This window comes from Mesoplodon mirus (assembly GCF_964341445.2).
Source record: "Mesoplodon mirus genome assembly, chromosome: 6".
Taxonomy (NCBI): Eukaryota; Metazoa; Chordata; class Mammalia; order Artiodactyla; family Ziphiidae; genus Mesoplodon; species Mesoplodon mirus.
The window spans coordinates 68,288,621-68,312,397 of NC_138982.1; the positions used below are offsets into that span (position 1 = coordinate 68,288,621).

General features: G+C 40.9%; 1 protein-coding gene across 7 annotated transcripts in view; it reads right to left on the reverse strand.

The window, feature by feature from the left end:
• Positions 1-23,777, reverse strand: part of SCHIP1 (schwannomin interacting protein 1) — a 127,789-nt gene that overhangs the window by 18,741 nt on the left and 85,271 nt on the right. For all 7 annotated transcript variants that reach the window (XM_082625178.1, XM_082625179.1, XM_082625181.1 and 4 more), the window contains one exon: positions 11,260-11,378. In XM_082625178.1, the coding sequence (XP_082481304.1) occupies positions 11,260-11,378 (119 nt within the window). The remainder of the gene's footprint in view (positions 1-11,259; positions 11,379-23,777) is intronic.

Consider the following 23,777-nt stretch of genomic DNA (forward strand, 5'->3'; position numbering starts at 1 on the left):
AAAATATATATAATGGAACAGTTATGGATATGGGCAAATATTCCGGATGTATTGTTAAGTCAAAAACAGAAACAAAAACCAAGCTCTAAAACAATAGGTATACTATGATTCCAAGTTTGTAAACAAAAATGTGGAGCTATCTGTAAAGAAAAAGTGGCAGGAAATATAGCTAGATATTTTTTCGTGGAAGAAATTCAGTTGACTTCAAATTTTTCTCTTTTGAGTGCCTCTGAGCTGCTATGTGTGGGCCTTTAGCAGGAATTTTAAAAAGGAAAAGGAGAGAGAATGGGTGAGTTGGTTAGCACTGTGTGTTGGAGAAAGGTGAGTAGGATTAAATATCTGACAGCTGGAAGAGGATGGCTGCGTGTCTGACTCAGATGGTGTCTATGCAGGGACCATGACTCACGTATGAGTCCGGCTGGGCTTTTGTTTTTGGCAGGGTGCTGGGGGTAGGAGATCCTGCCCCTAGCAGGGAGGAGGGCAGTAAGAAACAAATTTTCTTATAAGTGAACATTTCTATGGATGGACTCTTTGATTCGACTGTTGCCGTCCCTCCCCAACCCAGTCTCAATCCCATTCTCCTTTTTGGATCTGCATAGATGATAGACTCTCAAGTAAAGGATATACATTTCACTCTTTGTATTTTTAAAGCCAGCCTGCCTATTTACTCTGCTCAGCCCAGACAGAGTTTAAACTTGTATCTGTCGGACCTGCTGATGAGTTTCAGCTGCTGGAGCTGAAGTTAGGCTTATCCCCTTCCGGACCGGTGTTTACCTCTGTGAGGCTGGGGTAAAGATATGGCAGTTGAAGAGTCAGTGCCTGTGGATGTTTTTGAGGGGTATGGTTAGATTTGGTGAAAATCTTAATTGCAAATTCTTTTACTGTCTTGAACACTGAATCACTGCTTTCACCACTTCTTATGTTCATGTTTAAAATAACGTTGGGGCTGCCATTTAGGCTTGGTCCCACAGTAAGCTTCATCTCAAAGACCTTCTGTTTCATGACTTAATTTGTGGTCATTTGATTCTATTCAGTCATTAAAAAGAATGCAGTAGATTTACTGAATTGCATTAATTCTATGACGCATGGTTATTCATCTTTGGCCATCTTCAACGTCGGGGTATGTCTCACGATCTCAGCCACCCATGCAGCTGGTGGCATGACTGCTCTCCTGAGTTGTAACTCTGTCAGCCAACAAACCATATAAGGACCACTGAAGAAGAGGTGGGCTCTGGTAGTTGATCATTCATGCCTTCCGATAATAAAAAAGTGCCAGCGTCGAAACCTGCAGAATGGGGGACAGTGGCTTGGAAGGTGAGGCACAGCACCTCCTGATGGCACAAAGGGTGACACTGTGGGGAAAAGCAAAGATGGACAACTCTAAGGGAAAGTGGTTAAATGGAGAATTGAATTGTGAATGTGAAAAGGGTGTAGGACTACCTTAACCAATTTCACTTTTTCTTATTTTTTGGTATGCACAAAAGACACATGTGGTAAAAATATATACCCAAATAAACCTGAAAGGACTTTTCAATAACTAAAACAAAAATTCTGGAATTCCCTGGTGGTCCAGTGGTTAGGGCTCCACGCTTCCACTGCAGGGGGAGCAAGTTTGATTCCTGGTTGGGGAACTAAGATTCCCGCATGCTGCAAGGCACATCACCAAAACAAAAAACAAAAAACAAAAAAAATTCTAAGTGTTAAGGAGGCATGTGTCACCATTTAATTGGCAGTGGTTTTCTGAAATATCTTCCATGGGTTTTTAATGCATGTGATAATCTGAGTGAGAATAATCTGAGGGGCACAGAAAATTTTACAAAAATACTGAACAAAAGGATTGTGTTAAAACTCCAGATGACAGAGCTCACATGCAGTCAGTGAGGCTGTTTTCTCATAGCAGTGAATGCTTATGTAAACTCTCAAAGGAGCCGGTCTTCATATGAGCTGTGTGTCCAGACACATCTGAGGGACCACTGTCTAAAGGGAGTACAAATTTCAGTAATAAAGTCATGATAACTTGTCAAAGATGATGCACCAATGAAAAATCATTTCTAGAAGTTCTTTTAATTAAACATTTGGCTGTCCACTGGAGCCATTTTTAAATATAAAATGCAGCCCTGTGGCCTTTTTCTCCCTGTCTCCCACCGTTTTGCAGTAGCTCTGACAACTGAATTCTCACTAGTGATAATAATAAAATTCATAAGACAGAGTACAGCTGGATATGCCTCTAGCAAGATGTCAAATTTCGCTTGCACAAAATTAATTGCACCTAATTAAACTGGGGTCATTGGCATTATTGTAAAGTGAGGCTATTTATTAGACAAAGAAAATTTCACAAATGCCAATTTGCTTCTCTTTCAGGTTTGTAAAAGAAGAATTGCTTACATGATTAAATTTGTTTTGCCATTTTAATCTTATTACTCTTCAAAAGATCCACTTCAAATTTTGCTTCACTTTAAAAATTGTGTAATGTTTTAGAATACTGCAGATAATTCTTGGAGGAGGGCATAAAAATGATAGGTTTTCTGTGGATTACCCGATGAATTTTCAAATAGTATAAAAAAAAGAATTTGCAAACTACCATTTGCAATGACAGGTACTTTGGAATTACTCATATGAAGGATTTTCTAAGCAAATTAATAGTACACATGTATGAGATTAATATGAAGTTCAAAAGGTATGTTGCATGTTACAAATAGGTTGTTGTAGTATGTACCTATTACTTCACGAAAGCAAATTTCATTGTGTTGAAACAGGACCACCTCTTCTCACTCATGCCGGGTATATATGACCACTGTGCTTACTTCTTCCAGGAAATTATGCAAAAAATTATTACCGTCAGAGACAAAAGGATGATTTACTTTCCTGGCAAAATGAGGCTGGTTTGACCTGTGATCTGTGGCAGATTATATATTCAGATTCTCAGTTCCTCACATTTGAAGCGCCTATGAATCCAATTTCTTTAAAGGCTCTCTCGATCACTGCTATCTGTCCTATCGATACAACTCCCTGGGCTATGGTGCCTCCCCACTCCCTCCCCTCCATGCAGCCCAAACACAAGAGGAGGTGGTGGGTAACTATTACTGGTCTTATCTCAACCATGCACCAATAAACCTATAAGAACAAGAAAGAAATGAGTTTTGATCTGGGGATGTTGGAATGGCTGAGATAAGTAAACGGTAATCATTATTCAAATGAGCATCTCAAAAGCTCTCTGGGGAATTTCTGTTTTTCATAATCTTCACAACGCATGGAGAGAAGGGTATATAGCCTTTTCCAGGTTACAATATTACATTGCATACTTTGTGAATAGACTGTATTATGTTGTATTTATATTTATGTGCATGTAAATAAAATCTATCTTGGGGTAAGGGAAGAAGAGAAGTCGGGGGTCAGGCTCATTTTGTGTTACTCTGAGAAAAGGAGAATGGAGATGGCAGAAAAAGTTTTCTCCATGATGTCAGATCAGCTTGTAATGTTTGAAAGATGAAAGACTTCCTAGATGTCTATTACTAATGACCACTCTGTCTTGTGTTTTCAAAGCAGCCAAGCCAGTTTCCATTCCTTTAATAACACTAAGCTATATAAACTCAGAATCCAAAATATAATGCTGATTCAAGATCAATTTGGTCAATGGAAAAATATTTTATAGCAAAGTATTATACTAGTCATAAGAGAAAAGGAATATTTAATTTTTCTAAGAACATGAGTAAATCTAACATTTCTTAGAAACTTCTTTCAAAAATAGGTAATTCATTTCTCTCATTTCCTTTTAAGCTTTTAGCTGGAACATTTTTAAACAGAGAAAACAGACAAAGGTCATACGATCTCAGTTTGAAAAGGCTGATTATGTGTGGATTAGCACATTTTGAAGAAAAATATGGCACTTCCTATACTTGCCACATTTCAGTATAAGTCAAATTTAATTAGTTGAGTTATGAAGCAATATCAAAAATTCTTTTGCTGCAGTATTGGGCATGAAATGTCTTTATGGGATTATCGTTAAGTCTAGCTTACATTTAATAGCTTGTCATCCTTTTAAAAAGTGCTTTAGGAGATAGCACTAATTAGAAAAATTCAGTGGGGCTGAAACCCAAAGGCCAACAGAGAAGGACTTACCCTCACAGGAGCAGCTTAAACTTGTCTTCCCAAAGGACCCTCCCGCTACTTCACAATTTCTCACATAATATGAAGTTAATTTTTATAGGTAAACACCCTTTAAAATGCATAAATAGAAGTCCACTATTTTGCCAAAGGATCCTACTTACCTGGGTAGGCCCTGCCTTAAAAGTAAGCTTAGCACTTCAGAATCCATGGCTTGGGCAATTAATTGTAAGTCCTCAGCCTCATTTAAAATTGAGTACTGAGCTCCTTAAAGCAGTAAATTCAGCTAATATTTACCTGGTTTTGATTATTTAACTAATTCAACATGTGTGCTTTGGAGCATTTTGGAGTGCCACATCAGTGACCTCAAAGTTCTAACGTCCCTCAAGTACTTTTGTAAGAAAGAGGTAAGGTACTTCTATCTCAATGAAGAATTTCAGAAATTGTAATACATTAGAGAAACACTAATTCTAATAGGGATGGAGAATATGGGTTACACAATTGCAATTGAACATTTCCTAAGGCTTTTCTCCTACGTTATTACTGAGGAAGGAGAATGGCAGTCAGTCTTTGCAGACTTTAAATTTACAGGGAAAAAGTGACATTTCTTAGGAACGTTAAGTCTCATTATTAACCATCATCCTAAGGGGAATCCAAAAAGTCATCGTGTTCTCAGAGAGGATGATCTCATCCCAGAATGTGGAGAGGAAAACATATGAAAGAACAGGATATAAATAATCTTCCTTATGGCAAGTCAACAAGTGTAGCTTGTTATGAGCTACTGTGAAATACATATGTGTTTAGATAGCTGTGTCTCCAAAGAGGGTAGATGACTAAGTGATTCTCAAATTCTGCTCTGCCAGAAGAGTTTCAGGTGGGCTTTGAGGGTTTATAGGGGAGGGATGGTGAGGGGCACTGAGTGCGAAGTAAAGTAGCATTGAAGGGAAATGGTGGGGGATGGCATGTTCTGGGCAGGGGTATCCCAACCCCTCTCCTTCAGTCTTCCTGGACCAGAGGTCTGCTTTGTTTTACATACATGGTTTCTGCACAGGATTTTATATTTCTGCTATTAAAAACAACAAAAACCTTCATGAGACTTCTAGTTACACATGGCGTATCGAACACAGGAATTTATCTTCTCTCTCTTCTGAAATCCTACTAAAACTATATTAAAGGAAGAAATGAGGTATGAACCTACATGGACAAAGGAAATGGAAAAGGAGACAGTGGCACACAAGAGAGTTTGAAAAAATTTTGAAAGACAAAATGCAGATGGATGAGGGGTATTTGACTTTACTTCAATTTGCTAGGTGTCTGCAGGGGTGGCTGGTAGAGAAGGCACATGCATTTTCACTTCAGGATCCTGGTACTACTCAGATGCATCCAAAGGCAGGGGAGTGGGGGTAAGGCTGCGTACAAACCAAGACTGATTAAACAACTGAAAGGAAAACCTAGATCTTCTAACTTGCCCTGACTACGTGTGGCCTGGCAGAATGAGAAAGTTTACTATCTAGAGAGGCTGCATCAGGGGAGCTCTGGGCTAGGGCTCCCTCAGGCACAGGTGAGGTGGCAGTGAAGCGCCTTACTGAAATCAAAGGAATTAAGTGAAATTCTACATGCTGAATTGTCAACCATTCCCCTGCTAGAGTCGTACACTGGCAGCCAGGCTTAAAATTCCTTAGGATGAAGTTGAAGAGTTCTTCCGTGTGACAACTTACAGCCCAAGAGAAAAGAGCTTTGGGCACTTATAATTGGATGCACCCTTACAAATAGTTGTGTTTTTACTTGACCATTCTAAAGTGAAGTTCACCATTCATTAATGCAACAACTACTCAGTGACTGACTATGTATTAGACACTATCTAAGCAATAGTTATGGTGGTGAACAAAACAAAGGCCTGCTCTCTTGGGGTTAATTATTTTCGTACTAGAGAAAGACAAGGAACAGATTAAAAATATATATAATACAACATCAGGTAATGATAAGGACCACAAAGAAAAACAAATCAGGGTAAGAGGATAAGCAGGGTAAGAGAAGAGAAAGTGGTAGGTAGGTTGGGAGTTTACCTTTTAATTTGGTGGTCAGGCAAGGTCTCTCTGAGAAGACAATATATGTCTCCAAGCCCCAACCAGAAACTTTACAACAGCTTTTAGTGTTTTACACTTAATTATTAATAGAAATCAAAATGAACAAAAAAACAAACTCAGAAAAAATCATGGACAATGTAGAAATCAGAAGGAAACATTTTGAACAATTTAACTAAAATTAATGCCCTCAGTGAAATGAGAAAGTATGATGGGAAAATTTTTGAAAACATAAACAAAATGGACAAATTCTTAGAAAATATAACTCATCAGAACTGACTCAAGAAGAAATCCAAAGTGTGTACAATCTTAAAACCACTTAAAAAACAGAAGCTGTTAAATCAAACATACAAAGAAGACACCGGGCCCAGATGGTTATACTGGTAAGAAACAGCTCATTCCAATATTATGTAGACTTTTCTTAGACAATACGAAAGGGGGAATAGTAGCTAATTCATTTACACCAGCATAAACTTATACTAAAACCAGAAAAAAAAGTTACAAGAAAAGAATACAACAGACCCATGTGACTCATGAATGTAAGTATAACAACCCTAAATAAAATATTATGTATAAAATCCAATACTGTTCAAAAAAAGATAATACCCCCAACCAATTGTGGTTTATAATAGGTATGCAAAGATTGTTCAATATTTTGAAAATCTATAAATGTAATTCATTAATAGATTAATAGAGAAAATCATACAATCATCTCAACAGATGCAGAAAAAGCACATGATAACATCAAATACCCATTCATGATAAAAATGTTTTTAAAATTATGAATATAAGGGAACAATGTTAATCTCATAAAGAGTAAAATTAAAGAAAACATAAAATTAACATCATCCTAAATGGAAACATTAGAAGCATTCCATTTAATATGAGAAATGAGCTAAGGATCCCAACTACTACCATTTTTAATCCTCAGTGTACTAGGGTACCTATCCAGTGCAGTAAAACAAAGAAAGAAACCAGAAGTAGGAGGATTAGAAAGGAATTTTAAAAGCTGCTATTTTTTGTAGATGATATTGTTTTAAACTTCCAAAGAATGTACAGACAACTTTACTGGAAATAATAGGAGAGGAGAGAAATACTAGGTATAATAATAACGAAATGGCTGGATACACGACTAGTGTACAAAGTAAGCTGCAGCAAACAACAAGAAAGCATTATCAAAGAGAATTTAAGATAATATCAGAATATCAAATATCTAGAAATAAATATAACAAAAGATATGCAGTATCTCTAAATGGAAAACAGGGATAGGAAAATTCAATACTGTGAAAATGTAATTCTCCCCTAAATTATTGGGTTGGCCAAAAAGTTCGTTTGGGTTTTTCCGTAAGTTCGTTTTCCGTAAGTTCCATAATATCTTACAGAAAAACCAGAACGGACTTTTTGGCCACCCCAATATTTCCAGATTCGGTGCAATTCTAGTCAAAAATCCCAAGACAGTATTTTGCTGAACTTGATTTGATGATTTAAAATTTATGTGGAAGAATAAAAAACCAAGAATAGGCAGTAAAAGAGTAAAGAGTCCAGACATCAGGACTTATTTTGAAGCTATAGTAATTAAGACCGTATGGTACTGGTGCAGGGATAGAAACACTAACCAATGAAATAGAATGTATTCCCATTAATGTATAGTCATACATAAGTGGTCTGTTAGATCAGTCAGTAAAAGAGAATTGTTACTAATAAATATGATGGAAAAAATGGTCATGTATATGGAAAAAGATGAAATTAGACTTCTCCATTCCAAATCAGGAAACCAACCCGATTGCTTACAGACTTTAAAAAAAACAACAACACTTTTAACTCTTAACAGGAAATCTAGGTTAATGCCTTTTGGACCTTAGGGTAGAAGAAGATTTTTTATACAAGCCTCAGAAAGCACTGACTCTAAAAGAAAAGTTAAATAAAAATTACCATTAAAATTAAAATTAAGAACTTCTGGTCATAAAGACACATTGAGGAAGTGAAAAGACAAGTTACAACCTGGGAGAAGATATTTGCCATACATACAGCATATTAAGGATTAGTATCATAACTAAAGAACTTCCATAAATCAATGAAAAAAGCATAAAGAATCCAATAGAAATTTGGACATGAGGCCCAAAAAGACATTTCGCAGAAGGGGAAACAGAGATGGCTAATAAACATAATGAAATATCATTTAATACCCATTCAGCTAACAAAAGTGTGAAAGAAATTGACAATATTGAGTGTTAGAAAGGCTATGGATCCACAGGATCTCTGAACCATTGCTGGTAGGAGGGTAACTTGTGCAACTATCTTGAACAGTTTGGTATTATCTTCTAAATAGGAACATTCATGTATTTTCCTAGGAATACCAGTCCAAGGTACACACCAGAGAGAAACTCTTGCACACAGACAGCAGAAGACACATACAAGGATGTTTATAATCAGCACTGTTTATAAGAGCAGAACCTCTGAAACAACCCAATGCCTATCATCAGAAGAGCGGCTCGATGAACTGTGATACATTCACATGGTGGAATATAATACAGCAGTCAAATCAGGAACTGGCAAAGGGGAAAATGGGGCAATTTAAATTTCAGAACAAACAATAAACTTTCTCAAGTAATCATAGTTTACTACATGGTTCAAGGTGAATAATATATGATCTTAATAATGTAAAACTGAACAGTTATTTGACCCCAAATTATAAAGTAATTATATTAGGAGGACGGGGTGGGATATATAGATATGTCTGTGGGAGGGCTGTAAAAGAGAGTTAAATCCCAACCTTCTGTATTTAGCAGTCAGTAAATGGTTTACAAGTAAAAGGTAAGAAGATAAGCATTTTACTCAGAGATATAAATACCAGCAGAAACAACTAAGGAGTTAAAAGTTATTGTTTCTGGAGAGTGAGATGAGGATAGAGAGGGATGGGACCAGGACTGTTACTTTTATGTTGTTATTATATACTCTGTAGTTAATTCTACTTTACTTTCAAAGTCATATAATACACACACACACACACACACACACACACACAACTTTGATTTTAAAAACCACAGCTCCCGTTTGGACCAGATGGATATGACATGGCTGAGCAAAGAGATGGGGTTTCTAGAAGAAAACTTTTTGGTGCTTTGGGGACTACTAGAGGGCAGTAGCAGAGATCCATAAGACTATGGGGCCCAATCTACTCATTTTACAAAAATGAGGAAACTGAGGCATGGTAAAAACTAAGTAAATTGCTCAAGTCTCAGAATTAGAAGCAGACTAGGACTAACCCTCAGGTGTCCAGGTCCCTAGGCCCGAGGTCCTCCTGCCCACATCCCACTAGGAGGAGAAAGAGGTGCTTCCATGGCAAAGGGGAACGCTGACCTTCCAACTCTGGAATGACATATGCCGAGAGCGAGGGAATCCTCTGAGCCTGAGCTGGCCCACACCCAGCTGAGGAGGACACGCCTAAACACTGCATGGCCACAGCTCCTGTCTCCAGGCACTAACCCACCCACCAGGAGTGACTCCTAAATATGCACATATATGAGTGTGTGTGTGCTTTCTGATTTTTGCTGATTTTGATGAATCTGTAAGGATCAGACAGAAATATGAGGCTTACTGAAAGCTCGATAAAATAGATACTAAAGTGTCTAATTCTGGGCCTCATATGAAGGAAAGAGTGGAAATCCGTTGGCTGAATGAATGCATGAATGCTATCATTTGTCTCCCACACCTGGTCTAACATGGTAAGTATACCTAGTATTTATACAGGGGATATTTGCTCTTAGAGAGCCCAAAGGAAGAGCCAGACATTCTGACAAGAAATGGATATTTGGGGAGGGATCAAGAGAATGCTGATAGGTCTTCAGTTACTGCCATCTTTATTAAAACAATGTTTTATGTGCTTTAATCACTTGGAGTACCTGTACTCATAATAGTTAATTTTGCAGATTGTCTATACCCTCCCTAATCAAAGTGTGACCTATGGACTGGCAGCATGAACATCAGCCGGGAGCTTGTTAGAAATACAGAATCTTGGGACTTCCCTGGTGGTGAAATGGTTATGAATCCGCCTGCCAGTGCAGGGGACACGGGTTCGAGCCCTGGTCCAGGAAGATCCCACATGCTGCGAAGCAACTAAGCCCGTGTACCACTGAGCCTATGCTCTAGAGCTGCGAGCCACAACTACCAAGGCTGTGTGCTGCAACTACTGAAGCCTGTGTACCCAGAGCCCACGCTCTGCAACAAGAGAAGCCACCGCAATGAGAAGCCCACGCACTGCAATGAAGAGTAGGCCCTGCTCGCTGCAACTAGAGAGAAAGCCTGAGTGCAGCAACGAAGACCCAACGCTGCCAAAAATAAATAAATTAATTAATTAAAAAAAAAAGAAAAAAAATACGCATCTTAAACCCCACTTCAACCTACTAAATCAGAATCAGCATTTTAACACAATTCCCAGGTGATACATATGCACATTAAAGTTTGAGAAGCTCTGGTCTACAATCCTTTTTCTAGATAGAATTATAATTTTAATATATTTTAATTGGAATTAGAAGTTATGCAAATGATCAATGATACCCTGAAATCAATTAAGATAAAAAATAACAAACCACCTGCAGGACAGGTTAAGCTCTGTAATAAACATTCAATGATCAAAGTGGGAATTGTATTTCTCAGTTACCAGTATTCATTGCAATCAAATGCATCGGGGGGTTAGGCTGGATGCTTTGGGACTACTTAATGGGAAATCTGGTGGTCTGCCACACTTCTCCAAGCATCAGTCAGCTTGTTTAAGAGTGTAGCTTGATTCTCCCTTCACAATGCAAAATCAGAATTGTGTCTAGAAAAAAAATGAAATATAGAAATCTGACCTCAAATGGCTAGGCAAATGGGCCAAAAATCCCCCAAACTAAAACCCAAAAAACAAACTCAACAAACAGGTGGAGAGGGATCTGTCTAGCACGCAAATAAAGGTGGCAGTATTATGGGGAAAAAATACTCAAGGATTTAAAGGATATCTCTTATTAGACATAGATAGTCAGATGACAAAATCCATTAGGTACGTATCAGAGAATCAACTCAAAACACTCACCGGGAGGAAAGGCTTGGCTTCCCGCTTTTGCTACAGCTGGTATAAATTCCCGGGCCATCATCAAAGAAGCTTCCAAGTGCCAACTTCTGTCGGATAGATTCTCTTTCATTTTTCTGTGCCTAAAATTTCAGGAAAATAAAACATGCCGATAAGCAGGCAGATACGTCACAACCAGAGGCAATCTAACTGCTAAGTCTCTTAGAACTATAATATTAGACAAAAAATAAACAGGCCAAAGCACAAGAGCATTTGAATTATTGACTGAAATTCAACCAGTCTTTCCTGATTCCACGTCTGTGAACATTTTCAGTTCTTTGGAGTCCTTTATGATCACCAGTCTCGGAAATCACCATCATGGTAGTAAATGATCATCATCAAGACAGGACCACTGCTGACCCCTGAACAACACGGGTTTGAACTGCTCAGGTGCACGTACAGCAGATTTTTCTCAACAGTAAGTACTACAGTGCTACACCACCCACAGTTGGTTGAATCTGCGTATGGGGAACCACACAGACGGAGGGCTAACTATAAATTATAGGCAGATTTTTGACTGCGTGGAGGGTCGGTGCTCCTATCCCCAGGGGTTGTTAAAAGGTCACCTGTAGGTTATTTGGCACTATAATCTTTCTTCTTCTTACCTGCTAAATATAACAGAGTAAAGTCATGGAGGGCAAGCACTTTGTCCTAAATCAAATCACTTTTATTTATTCATTTTTTTGTGGTACGCGGGCCTCTCACTGTTGTGACCTCTCCTGTTGCGGAGCACAGGCTCCGGATGCGCGGGCTCAGCGGCCATGGCTCACGGGCCCAGCCGCTCCGCGGCATGTGGGATCTTCCCGGACCGGGGCGTGAACCCGTGTCCCCTGCATCGGCAGGCGGACTCTCAACCACTGCGCCACCAGGGAAGCCCCCAAACCACTTTTATCTCCAATGTGGCCCTTCCCTGGATCTTTTCCCTTCTTTACATGGTCCTTTCCGTCCACTTTCTCTATGGCAAGAGCATTAATTCGTTCAACCAACAGGCACCAAGCCTCTCTGAGAGGCAGGAGCCACACTGTGACGCTAGAAGACGGCCAGGACGGATAGACACAGCCCCCACCTCCACCCATTACAGTCTTGATGGGGACTCTTGTTTCCATTCAAGCTCATCTCACCAGGTTTAGATTGTGAGAAATGCTAATCTAGTGCCTGGAATAGCTGGAGGATTCTCACTGGACCCATCTGTTTCATATTTTGAGGGAAGTGAGGTCGGTGTGCATAGGAAAAGGATTTGGTAAACTACACTACTGAGATAACTTGGATACGTTTACAACACTTGGCTTAGCATAAAAGTCCCATAAAATCTCACCACGCTGAACTTTTAAACCCTTTAAACAACAGAAGATGAGACATGATTTCCTTAGCTAAAAATAAAACAACTACAAAAAACAAATAATGAGTTAGACATCCTGGGGTGAGAATGAGATTTTCGTTTTCTGTTTCGTGGGATGAGGGGGGCTGTGAGAAGCACCATTTTATGTTCTGGGCAGGGGGCCGAAGACTGCGGAACGAATTATATAACGCAACCCAGCTCATGTGAGTGGGTGTGGTTACGGAATGCACGACGGCCTTGATTCTCTCAGTAGGAGGTTCTGGAGCCACATTTGCTGCTACCAGTACCCACAAGTTACAGTGAAAGCTCTGAGCCATCATCTGAGCATCACTGTGTCACAGTAATGAAATGTACAACCTATGGGAAGGACAGGCTGAAAAATGGCTTCATTTCATCCCCAAGTGAAGGGCAATATACTACAGGTTAAGGCTGCTGTTTAATATGATAGTTACTAGTCACATGTAACTATTTACATTCAAATTAAAAATTAATTAATTAAAATAAAAAATTCAGTCCCTCAGTCATACTAGCTGCATTTCAAGAGCTCCAGAGCCACAGGTGGCTAGTAGATATCATATGGGAAGCACAGAATAAAATATACAACAGCGCAGCACCGCTAAGACAGCGTCAGCTTCAACAGTCTGCACAAGAATTTCCTGTAGAGACTTTAAAATGCACATTCCCATTGCTTCTGTGCCTTTGGGCTAACATCAAGTGTAAAATACACATCCCTAGACTCTAGCACTGGGTATTTAGTTTTAATGGGTTTGAGAACTTCTGGTCGAAGGAAAGCTCATCCTTATTCTCCTTTTCTCTAACATTTTAAAATTCTTGGACACTACAAGCATTCTTTCAACTTTCATACTTAGCAATTATATTTAAATCTATCTGTCTATATAGATATCCCTCCCCCCCCCATTTTGTCATGTACCAGTGGAACTGTGTCATACTAGGAGCTCCTGTATTTGTGTGTATATGTTGATACAGCCACAAGGTGAAAGACTACTTTTTTTTTTTTTTAATTTATTTTTGGCTGCATTGGGTCTTCCTTGCTGCATGTGGGCTTTCTCTAGTTGCAGTGACCGGGGGCTACTCTTTGTTGGTGTGCGTGGGCTTCTCATTGCAGTGGCTTCTCTTGTTGCAGAGCACGGGCTCTAGGCACATGGGCTTCAGTAGTTGTGGCACGCAGGCTCAGTAGTTGTGGCTCGCAGGCTTAGTTGCTCCGCAGCATGTGGGATCTTCCCAGACCAGGGCTCGAACCGGTGTCCCCTGCATTGGCAGGCGGATTCTTAACCACTGGGCCACCAGGGAAGTCCCAAGACTACTTTTATACAGTTACAGACGCGATGCTGATCTCATATTGTTACTGGGCTAGCACAGCACTGAGCCCTGAGAAAGTAACCATGAAGTCGTAAAGGGAAGTAAGAATGCTTTTAATTTCACTAACTACTTGCATCTGTACTGCTGGGAACCTTAATTAAAGCAACCCACCCTTCCAAATATGTAAGGCTGGTACTGGTGATGGTCCTGCCAAAACAGAACCACAATACTTGACATCTTTATTTAAAACAAAGTCATTTCAAAATCCCCAAATCTGCCACACAGATTCAATGTAGTCAGTGAACCTATTTCTCAATCCATATAACAGCCGAAAGAGAATCTCACTGAATGTCCTCTGCAGTCAGAAAACTGTTGAGTGGAATGAAATATTCAAATATAAAATCGGTAGATCACAACATGAGTGTTAATGACTAATGTTGTCCAACATTAGCCTGGGGTCTGGAAGAGGTTTTATTTCAAGAAAACACCTATCCCAGGTGTGAGGTGTGAACACACACTTGATTTCATGTCTATCTTTCCTGATTTACTTTGTATGCTAAAGCTATAGATAGTGGAGAAGGTCTTAAAAATATTTCTATTTACATTAATTACTATTTTTATACCGGAATACTTCATTAACAGTTTAAAGACAACTGTTTTGTAATACACAAACTTTCTCCCCTTCTCCTCTTCTCTCTCTGGATCCCACTGAACAAATCAAGAAAAGTATAAAGCATATAAAAGCCACCATAATCCCACCACTTAGACACAGATCGCTGCTAACACTTTGGTATATTTTCTTCTAGTTTTTTACCTTATATGTGTATTTTTCTCTTTTTTATAAAATTGAGATCATAATGTTTACATTATGAGAATTTCCCTCCATTCAAAATTCTTAAAAAATACAATTGTATATGGCCGCATATCATTCACTCCTCTGGAGTTATCTTCTATTGTTACCCATTTGGGTTGTATCCAGTTAAAAATTACAGAGAAGTTAGCATTTTACATAAATTCCTGCCCACATGTCTGATTATTTCCTCAGGATAAGTTCCTGGAAGTGGAATTACCAGATTAGCTGAGTGTGAACACTTGTTGAGGCTCCTGACACATTGTCACACCGCTTGAGAGAAAATCTGTTCCAATGTACATGCCCACCAGCAACGAAAAAGGGTGCAGCTTTCACTATATCCTGGCTAACACTGAGTATTTTCACTTAAAAAAAATGCTAGTGTTTTTAATTTGATAGGCAAAAAGTGCTCTTCTTTTTATTTTAATTTCTTTGATTACCAGTGAGATTAAATATTTAAATTTTTCAGTTAATGTACTTGCTTTTCTCTAAACTACTTACTCCTAGGTTTGCTTATTTTTTTATAAAGGTCTGAGAGTTCTGAAAATTTTAGAGTAAGCATATGATTAGTCCTTTTGAGTTTGGAGTCTAAATGTTATACAGTTAAGTCAATAGCTCACTCCCTCTTAAATGTCTGCTGGCTCTGTGCTTGGAAAGCCCTTCCCAGTCCAGAGCTAAAGGGTCCCACTTGATGTTGGAGGATTAAATGAGAAAATTGAGGTAAATTGCTTAGTAGCAGTACCTGCCCTATGGTAATGTAAATCTGCAATAAATGGTAGCTATTATGATTAATCCTCCAACAATTCCTGGTCTGAAGATGAGGAAACAGAGGGTGAAGGAAGGTTACCCTACTGTTAGATAGAAGAGCTAGGATTCAAGTCCATCCTTCTGGTGCCAGATCTTCCACATCTCTTCTCCACATCGATCGGTAAGGTGTCCACGTGGACACCATGTTGAAGATAAGAGGCGTGACTTATTCAATTCAGATCGACTTCTTTCCTGAGACGGATGTGATGCTTTCTCAGAAAAGGAGAACACACCTGACTGCAAAACATACACACCACGTGCCTAATCATGACCGCAAATACTTAACAATACAAATATCTTCTTATCAGAGCCACTCTTTGGACACCACTGCTCAATCTTCCTTTCGGAACAAACCGCCCTAACCTTTCAAGTAACTATGATTCAACTGACTAGTAAAACAGTTTTTCTCTTAAAAATTCAACAATTGGAACCTGATTTCCTTCTTGTTGCCCACATGTGTAAAGTATGTGTGTGTGTGTGTGTGTGTGTATGTATGTGTCGTTTCAAACTTCTTTTGTTCTCTAAGGAATTACACCTGCAGGGCAATTATGTCCTCCAAACCCCCAAAGCCCAAACATGCCCCAGGGCGAGGAACAGTGAAGTGCACAGGAAAAGGGAGAGGCGGACTGAAAACTATACTCGCCAACTGTGTTTATGGCAAGTGGAGCCATGTCCCCTCCTAAAATGGCCTTGGGAAATACTGTCATAAAACAAAAGTGAAACGTCTAAAATTGATACTGCAGGCAAAAAGCAAGAGGGCACCTGAGGAGGAGCGGCTCATCACTATGAGACAGAAAGACTATAAAGACCATTATCAAGAGTGAAAATGTGCTCACAAACTCACCATTGACCAGCCACAGGCAGTGTTTTGTCCTTGCCTGTCGACAAATTCCCTGCTGCCACCCCCTGTGCCTGGGCAGATAAGGCTCACGATGGCTTTTGAGGGCATGATGTGAGCCAAGATCTCAGAACACAGACCACTGAGCCCTTTCAGACCCCGAACGCCGGTGCTCAGCCTTTCCCATTGTGCCACCGTTCTGCTGCAATTCCCCAAAGTCGACGAGAAGAAAGAGGGGGGATTTGGTAAAAGAAATGAAAAGCAAACGGCCCAAGCTAATGTTCTGCTTGGGTAAATATCGGCTATCTCCAAATCTGGTCCGTCCCCAAGTCCTTTCCATACCTTCTTCGGGACACGGCTGCACCCGGCCCTTACACACCGGTTACCTGAGCCCCTCCTTGGGTCCCGCCTTCATCCCTCTGGCACCCCGTTCACCTTGCTCGAAGCATCCTTGTGTCTCTGAAGCAGGGGCCACCTAGTCTTTCACATGCTGGTCTTATAAATGTATAAGCAGAAGACTGTGTGTCTTGCGCATTTCCAAAATTTAATTGGCAAACTGCATTTTCTTGGGGGCAGCTGCGGGCCCACTGGGGTTCTCAGAAACACACTTTGGAACATAACATCCTGAGCCTAAACTGAAAGCCAGCTGGTGCTCAGGACACTGCCAGCAGCTGCTTCCTTCTGACTCCTGCACAGATGCTGATTCCACATAGCTGGAAAGGAGAGGGCCTGTTTGACCCAGAGGAAGGGGTTCCTTAAACTCCCCAAAGGAGGAAGATATTTAAGGAAGCTTGGCTTCCAGAGTCAGGGGGCGCAGTTGATGCGAATGGCACAGCAGTGCTCTAGGAACAAAAGCAGATGTAAGCTTGGGAGCAGGGACAACCGGGGTCTGGATGGGATTCAGTTGTGGGGAAGGGAAGTGGGAGGAAGGAGAATGTTTCCTCCCAGGTTTCCTGTCTTCCATCTCTTCCCTGGATTGATCTTCCCCTCCTCCCCAGCTCCACGGTTTCTTACTTTTACCTGTGCACCATGGGAACTGAAATAGCTTGTTATATGATTGGATGTGCTTATTTTATAATGCTGCCCCAGTACAGTTCACTACAAAGCCGGGAAGATACCACTTCTAGCAGCCTCCTTTCTGCCTTGCTAAAGCTGTTACCTCCATCAGTGCTTCTTACACTTCAGGGTGCATACAAATCCCCTGGGGATCTTATTAAAATGCAGATTCTGATTCAGGGGCTGGGCCTGAGACCCTGCATTTCTAACAAGCCCCAGAAGTTGCGAGGGGTTAGCTATTTCACAAGAAGTTTCTCTCTCTAAGTTGAAGAAGCCTCCAGGCCTTGAATTTTCTTTCTCCATCTTCTACCTGGGTGTCCCACACAGGCCTCATGTCTGTTAAAGCAATGATAACCAATGGGAAAAAGGAAAGCAATGTGCCATTGAGAAAAAACTTCCTAAGGGCTGGGGGCAGCATTATTCTAGAAGCTGATGAATACCCTGGTCCCCCAAGGCCCAGGAAGAAACTCTGGATGCAGGGAGGCTGCTGTGCCATCGGTGTGCCAAGTGGAGAATCGCATGGGTGGGTACACACACAACGTGGCCCTCTCTCTCTCTGGTCACAAATTTCTTTAAACCAGTAGTGCTCAAACTTGATTATGCATGAGAATCACCTGGAAGGCTGCAAAACCCAGAGATTATTTTTCTGATTCAGAAGGTCTGAGGTGGGGCTGAGAAGGTGCATTTCTAACAAGTTCCCAGATGCTGCTGGCTCAAACATCCTGAGAACCATGGCTTTACACACCTGAACAGATCGAGGAGCTACACGCAACACAGAGTTGGTTCTTCTTTAATTGAGCACAGATCTGTTGCCTGTGGAATGGCCAGACTCTGGATCCAGGTGCATTGCATTTGCAGCCGTCTGGCCTCGGCCAAAGGCCTTGCCAGGATGCCTGTTTTGAAGCAGTTAATGATCCTGTTGCTTCAGTGCAATCTATTGCCTAGTGATATCTGGCATCATTGCCATTAGCGGCATCCACCAGGGAATGCAATTGGGATTCTGGAGCTCCCGGTGGAAAAGAACTCTTCCTTTAGTAAAATAATAGTCATTCTTATTTCTCTCCTCGGCTTAAGAAAGAAAGTTTTACTCTAAATTTATAGGCAGCATTCTAGTGTGGGGGAGTCTGAGGCTTTTAAACATTAGGAACCAGAAGGACAGAACTTATTCATTAATTAGGCAAATTTTATTAATTTTCTTTAAAACAAAAAATAAAAGAAAACCCAAATATACTGATAGTACTTTCTAATTATTTTCTCACTATGGGTTTATCGCAAGATCAAAATATGAAGACAGCATTCTGTAAAAATATGGATTGTATGCTTTTGAATGTCAAGGTCTTAAATACTTGCTCTGTGCAGGTTATTTCAAGTTTTTGCATCATACTTCAAGACGCAAGCTTTCTGGGAAGAGCTTTTCAATTATTAGTGGAAGTGAAAGTTAAATAACCTAGTATCTTTCCATCGTATCACTGAATGGATAGTTAGTCTGGTTGTTTTGTTTTCAGTTTGTTTTTCTGACATTTTCTATTTCAGATATTGCACTAAACAATCCAGAAAGGTCTCCTGAAATGCTGTTGAAATCTCTTATCTTTGCATCCTCGCACCCATCTACCTAAACAAGTCCTCTGAACTAGATGTCAGGCTGGGCTGTTGGTCAATGTTGAGACCTGGATTCGGCTTGCTCAGCATCAGACTCACGGCAGAGCTGCCTTTAGATACCTGAAGTCCAGGACGGGCATCCATGGAGGGTCCAGGGGCCTTCTGACATCTGTTTTACTTAAGGATTTGCCAACATCAAAAGGGTTGGGATGCCAGTTCAGAGGATGGAGATGTTTGTTTACAATTAGTTAACCCTGAGGATGGTTTGGCCTATCGACTGCATTCCTTCTCCTCACACTATAGGGAGAGGAGATAAACATGAGCAGGCAGACAGAAGTGCTGTCCTGGGCTTCCCTGATGGCGCAGTGGTCGGGAATCTGCCTGCCGATGCAGGGGACACGGGTTCGAGCCCTGGTCTGGGAGGATCCCACATAACGCGGAGCAACTAGGCCCATGAGCCACAACTACTGAGCCTGCATTTCTAACAAGTCTGGAGCCTGTGCTCCACGGCAAGAGAGGCCGCGATAGTGAGAGGCCCGCACACCACGATGAAGAGTGGCCCCCGTTTGCCACAAGAGAAAGCCCTCGCACAGAAATGAAGACGCAACACAGCAAAAATAAATAAAATAAATTAGTAAACTCCTACCCCCAACATCTCCTTTAAAAAAAAGAAAAAAGAAAAAGAAGTGCTGTCCTGCAGAGTCCCTAACACTTGAACATCTAATTGTTAAGGACTGGAGCAAAAGTATTTAACAAACCCCTAGGGTTGAAGCTCAGTAGCCATTTCCTGGCTGAATGGGAACTCTGGTGGAAGTAAAGGAGCCCAGGGTGCAATCTACAAGGATGACTTCTGTAGTGGGAGTGTTTCAATGTCAAATCCTAAAGGGACACAGTTGAAAATTAAAGTTTTCCTCACCTCTGAGCAGCATATCCAAAACATGAACTGCTGAGTGCATCTTGAGCTCTCTCAGGTTCTCAAATGATTGCCTTCAGAGACTACTTTTAACACAGGACAGTGTTATCTGGGGACTCCATTTTTAACAGGTGCCATTTTACAAGTCTGTAAAACCACCTCAGTCATTCAGTATCACTGTCGGAACACAACAGTCCAAAACACCTGCTGCAAGGTTATGCAACAGCCAAACCACAATCAACCACCAGGAAGCTGGTGTCCCCCGCCTCCCATGTCAAGGTGGGCTGAGGATCTGGGGGTAGCCGAACACAGGTGTGTGACCAGGAGGGAGAGCAGGAGCCCCGCACAGGGCAATTGGGGCCGAGAAGACCCAAGTTAACCTCTTCACTCTGACACTTACTACTGCAAGTTATGGAAACACTTTAAGCCCCAGTGTCTATTTCTGAAAAAAAGGGATAAAGATACCTTATTTTTTTAGGTTGTATTAAGGATTAAATGAAATACTATATAGAAAGTACTTGGCACAGTGTCTGATCCAGAGAGAAATTCACTAAATGGTCTTGTTGCTAATATTAAAGGTAGGGGCAGGGTAACCTGCTGAGAAGAGTGGAGAAAAGGATAAAAGAGATCCAGAAATGTCCAGAACAGACAAATCCAGGAAGACAGAGAGTACATTGATGATTGTGGTGGGGAGGTGGGAATGAGGAGTAATTGCTAATGGGGACAGGCTTGTTTTGGGGGGTGCTGATGCAAATATTCCGGAATTAGATACTAGTGGTTTGTAGAACCTTATGAATATACTAAAAACCATCAAAGTATATACTTGGACATGTGAATCTTATGGTATGTGAATTATATCTCAATTAAAAAAATAAACCATACCCTCCCCCCCAAAATTAAAGTTTTCCTGACCTCTGAGCAGCATATCCAAAACATGAACTGCTGGGTGCATCTCTCTCGGGTTCTCAAATGATTGCCTTCAGAGACTACTTTTAACACAGGACAGTGTTATCTGGGGACTCTATTTGTGTGTGTGTGTGTGTTTATTTTTTAGACTGAGGTATAATTCACATACCATGTATCTGGAAAATCTCGTTATCTGAAAGAACCCACTCCCTACCACGCTGGCTTACCGAGGTGCGCCAACAGGGTGATACGATGCAAAGAAGCCTGAACTAGGAGTTACGAGGCTTCATATTTACAAGACCTAAAACCAACCGGGCCCGTTCCTCCCTTGAAAGAAAAGGAGACCCTGGCCCAGAAAGTGGAAGAGACTGTCCCGGGGGGCTGAGGTAGGGCTGGGCTCCAGGGTTCAGTAACTTAACGGGGTTCCTCAAGCATATTCAGCCCTTACAGACAGGAAGACGGGAGGGTTCATGGAGTTCGACGGCTGCTTTTCCTCAGTAATTGTGTGGGGAGGGCAGAGCTCTTGTCTGGAATGGCAGCTGGCATTCTGTGTTCCTGTTTATTACAGTTTATCTCAAGCAGTCATTTCCATTCACCTTTTTAAAAAAACATGAGGCGCAGCTGTGGCTTCACTTTAAATATTGTTCCTTCCAGCCTTTTAATTTTTTCACGGGCTCCTCCCTAATCTTTCACCATAATTGGATGCACCACACTAGAGACAGCACCCCGGAGAAACAAAGCCAGGCAAGTCGGCTTGCCCATCCTCCGACCGCACACGGCCCTGCCCGCAGCTCCTTCTGCCAGGAGTAGCCTGGGGACAGAAGGCAAGGCCAGCTTGCCAGTGTTTGCTCTGCTCTGGGACAAAGCGGGAGCCAGTCCTCTACTGTCCTTCATGTTAAATTTTCTTGATTTCCTCTCTCTCTCTCCACTGGTATAACTTGGATCTATCACCAGCCCTGAGATGGTGCAGGCTGTGCGTTTTCTAGGTCCACACTGACCATCTGAAGGGCCACCTCCTTCCAGGTGGCATCAATTCCACGGCAGCTTATTTGTTTGTACGCCTCCCCATTTGGACTGTGAGCACCTTGAGGGAAAGCCCGGCCTCCCTTTCGTGATCCTGGCCCCGCACACAATGCCAGGGACACAGGAAGGCTCTTGGTGAGTAACGGCTGATGGGATCAGGACACTGACTGGCAGGGTATGTGCCTCCGTGTCCTCAAGACAATGGGCTGTGGGACCCAGAGGGTCAGAGGTTGCTCAGAGCAAGGCAGGGCCATGATAGACCGGACTTGCACACCTAGGATTCTGCCAAGGTGCAGGCTTTCCTTCCTAGATACTAAGATGTGCTTTCTGTTGAGTACAGTCCTACTACTATTACCGAGCAAACCAGAGGTCCTTAATGAAACATCAGGACCTTCCCCAAGGAAATGGAACAGATGTGTACTCTTTTCCTTCCTTTGCCTGGGTGGAATCTACTTTTAGTCATCATAAAGTGATCTTTCCCCTGAAGGCTGTTTGCCTGACTTTGAAACAAAGCCCCAGAAGTTGCGAGGGGTTAGCTATTTCACAAGAAGTTTTTTATTATTATTTATTATTATTTTTATACTTTATTATTTGTAAAATAATCCCTATATACATGCAGTATTTATTAGTGCAACTGGTATAAAAAATTCTACTGCACCCAGGCAGGGATATACCAATTTTCCAAGTGTTTTGGACAACTGACCTCAGAGTGACAGGAGATGAAAGAAGAAATTATTAAAACTTTTATTTTTATTTACGTTTTAAACATCTTATTCTTAAAAATATCTATTTGTATACAGTCAGCCTTCCATGTCTCTGGGTTCTGCATCTGCAGATTTAACCAACCAGAGATAAAAAATATTTGGGAAAATGCCAGAGAGTTCCAAAAAGCAAGACATGAATTTGCCATGTACCCAGCAACTATTTACATAGCATAGCATTTACACTGTATTAGGTACTATAAGTAATCTAAAGATGATTTAAAGTATACAGGAGGATGTGTGTGAGTTATATGCAAATACCATGCCATTTCATAAAAGGGACTTAAGCATCCTGGGATTTTGGTATCTGTGGAGATCCTGGAACCAATCCCCTGTGGATACCAAGGGACGACTGTATATGTTTTATACATACAAGATGTATTTTTACAGTAGTATATATGTGTAATTTATGAATAGAATATATGCATATTAAAGGCTTGGGCTTAAAAACATTTTACTGATGAATACAAGGTGAAAAAACCCTACAGACCACTGCTTTATGGCATCTAATTTAAGTTTCTAGTTAGTCAGCCAAACAGCAAAAACAAAACGGAGAAAAGAAACTTAGAAAAGAAAGATTCTAATTAGGAAAAGTGATTTTTATATTAGCTAATTATTTTCTATCCTTTGTATTTTAAAGAAAGCATAGGTTGCCCTGTTTCACTAGAAGTTCTTAATGAAATGATCAGTAGTGGTTTTTTAAAAAGGAAGCCTTTGTAGTTATCATGATATGCATACATTTGAAAGCACTTTGCCTGAGAAAAATAGTTAAAAGCTGAAATGACAACAGAACGACTTCCATGTTTAGGGTCCACAACAATATATACTGATCTCTGGGCATCCTCCACATCTAAAAGTTTCATCTAGTGGTCTTTTGTACTAACCTCTCAGATACTATTTCTCTTGAAGTCACATGTGGTGTTCTACTGCCTTAGTGAGATTAAGGGTTATACAATTCAACTCTGTTTTGTTGTTGTTGCTGTTTTAAAGCTACTTGAGCCTTACATGTTTGTCACTTTAGTCAACGCTGTATCAGGTTGCCCGCATACCATGGCTCAGTCACTCCAGGC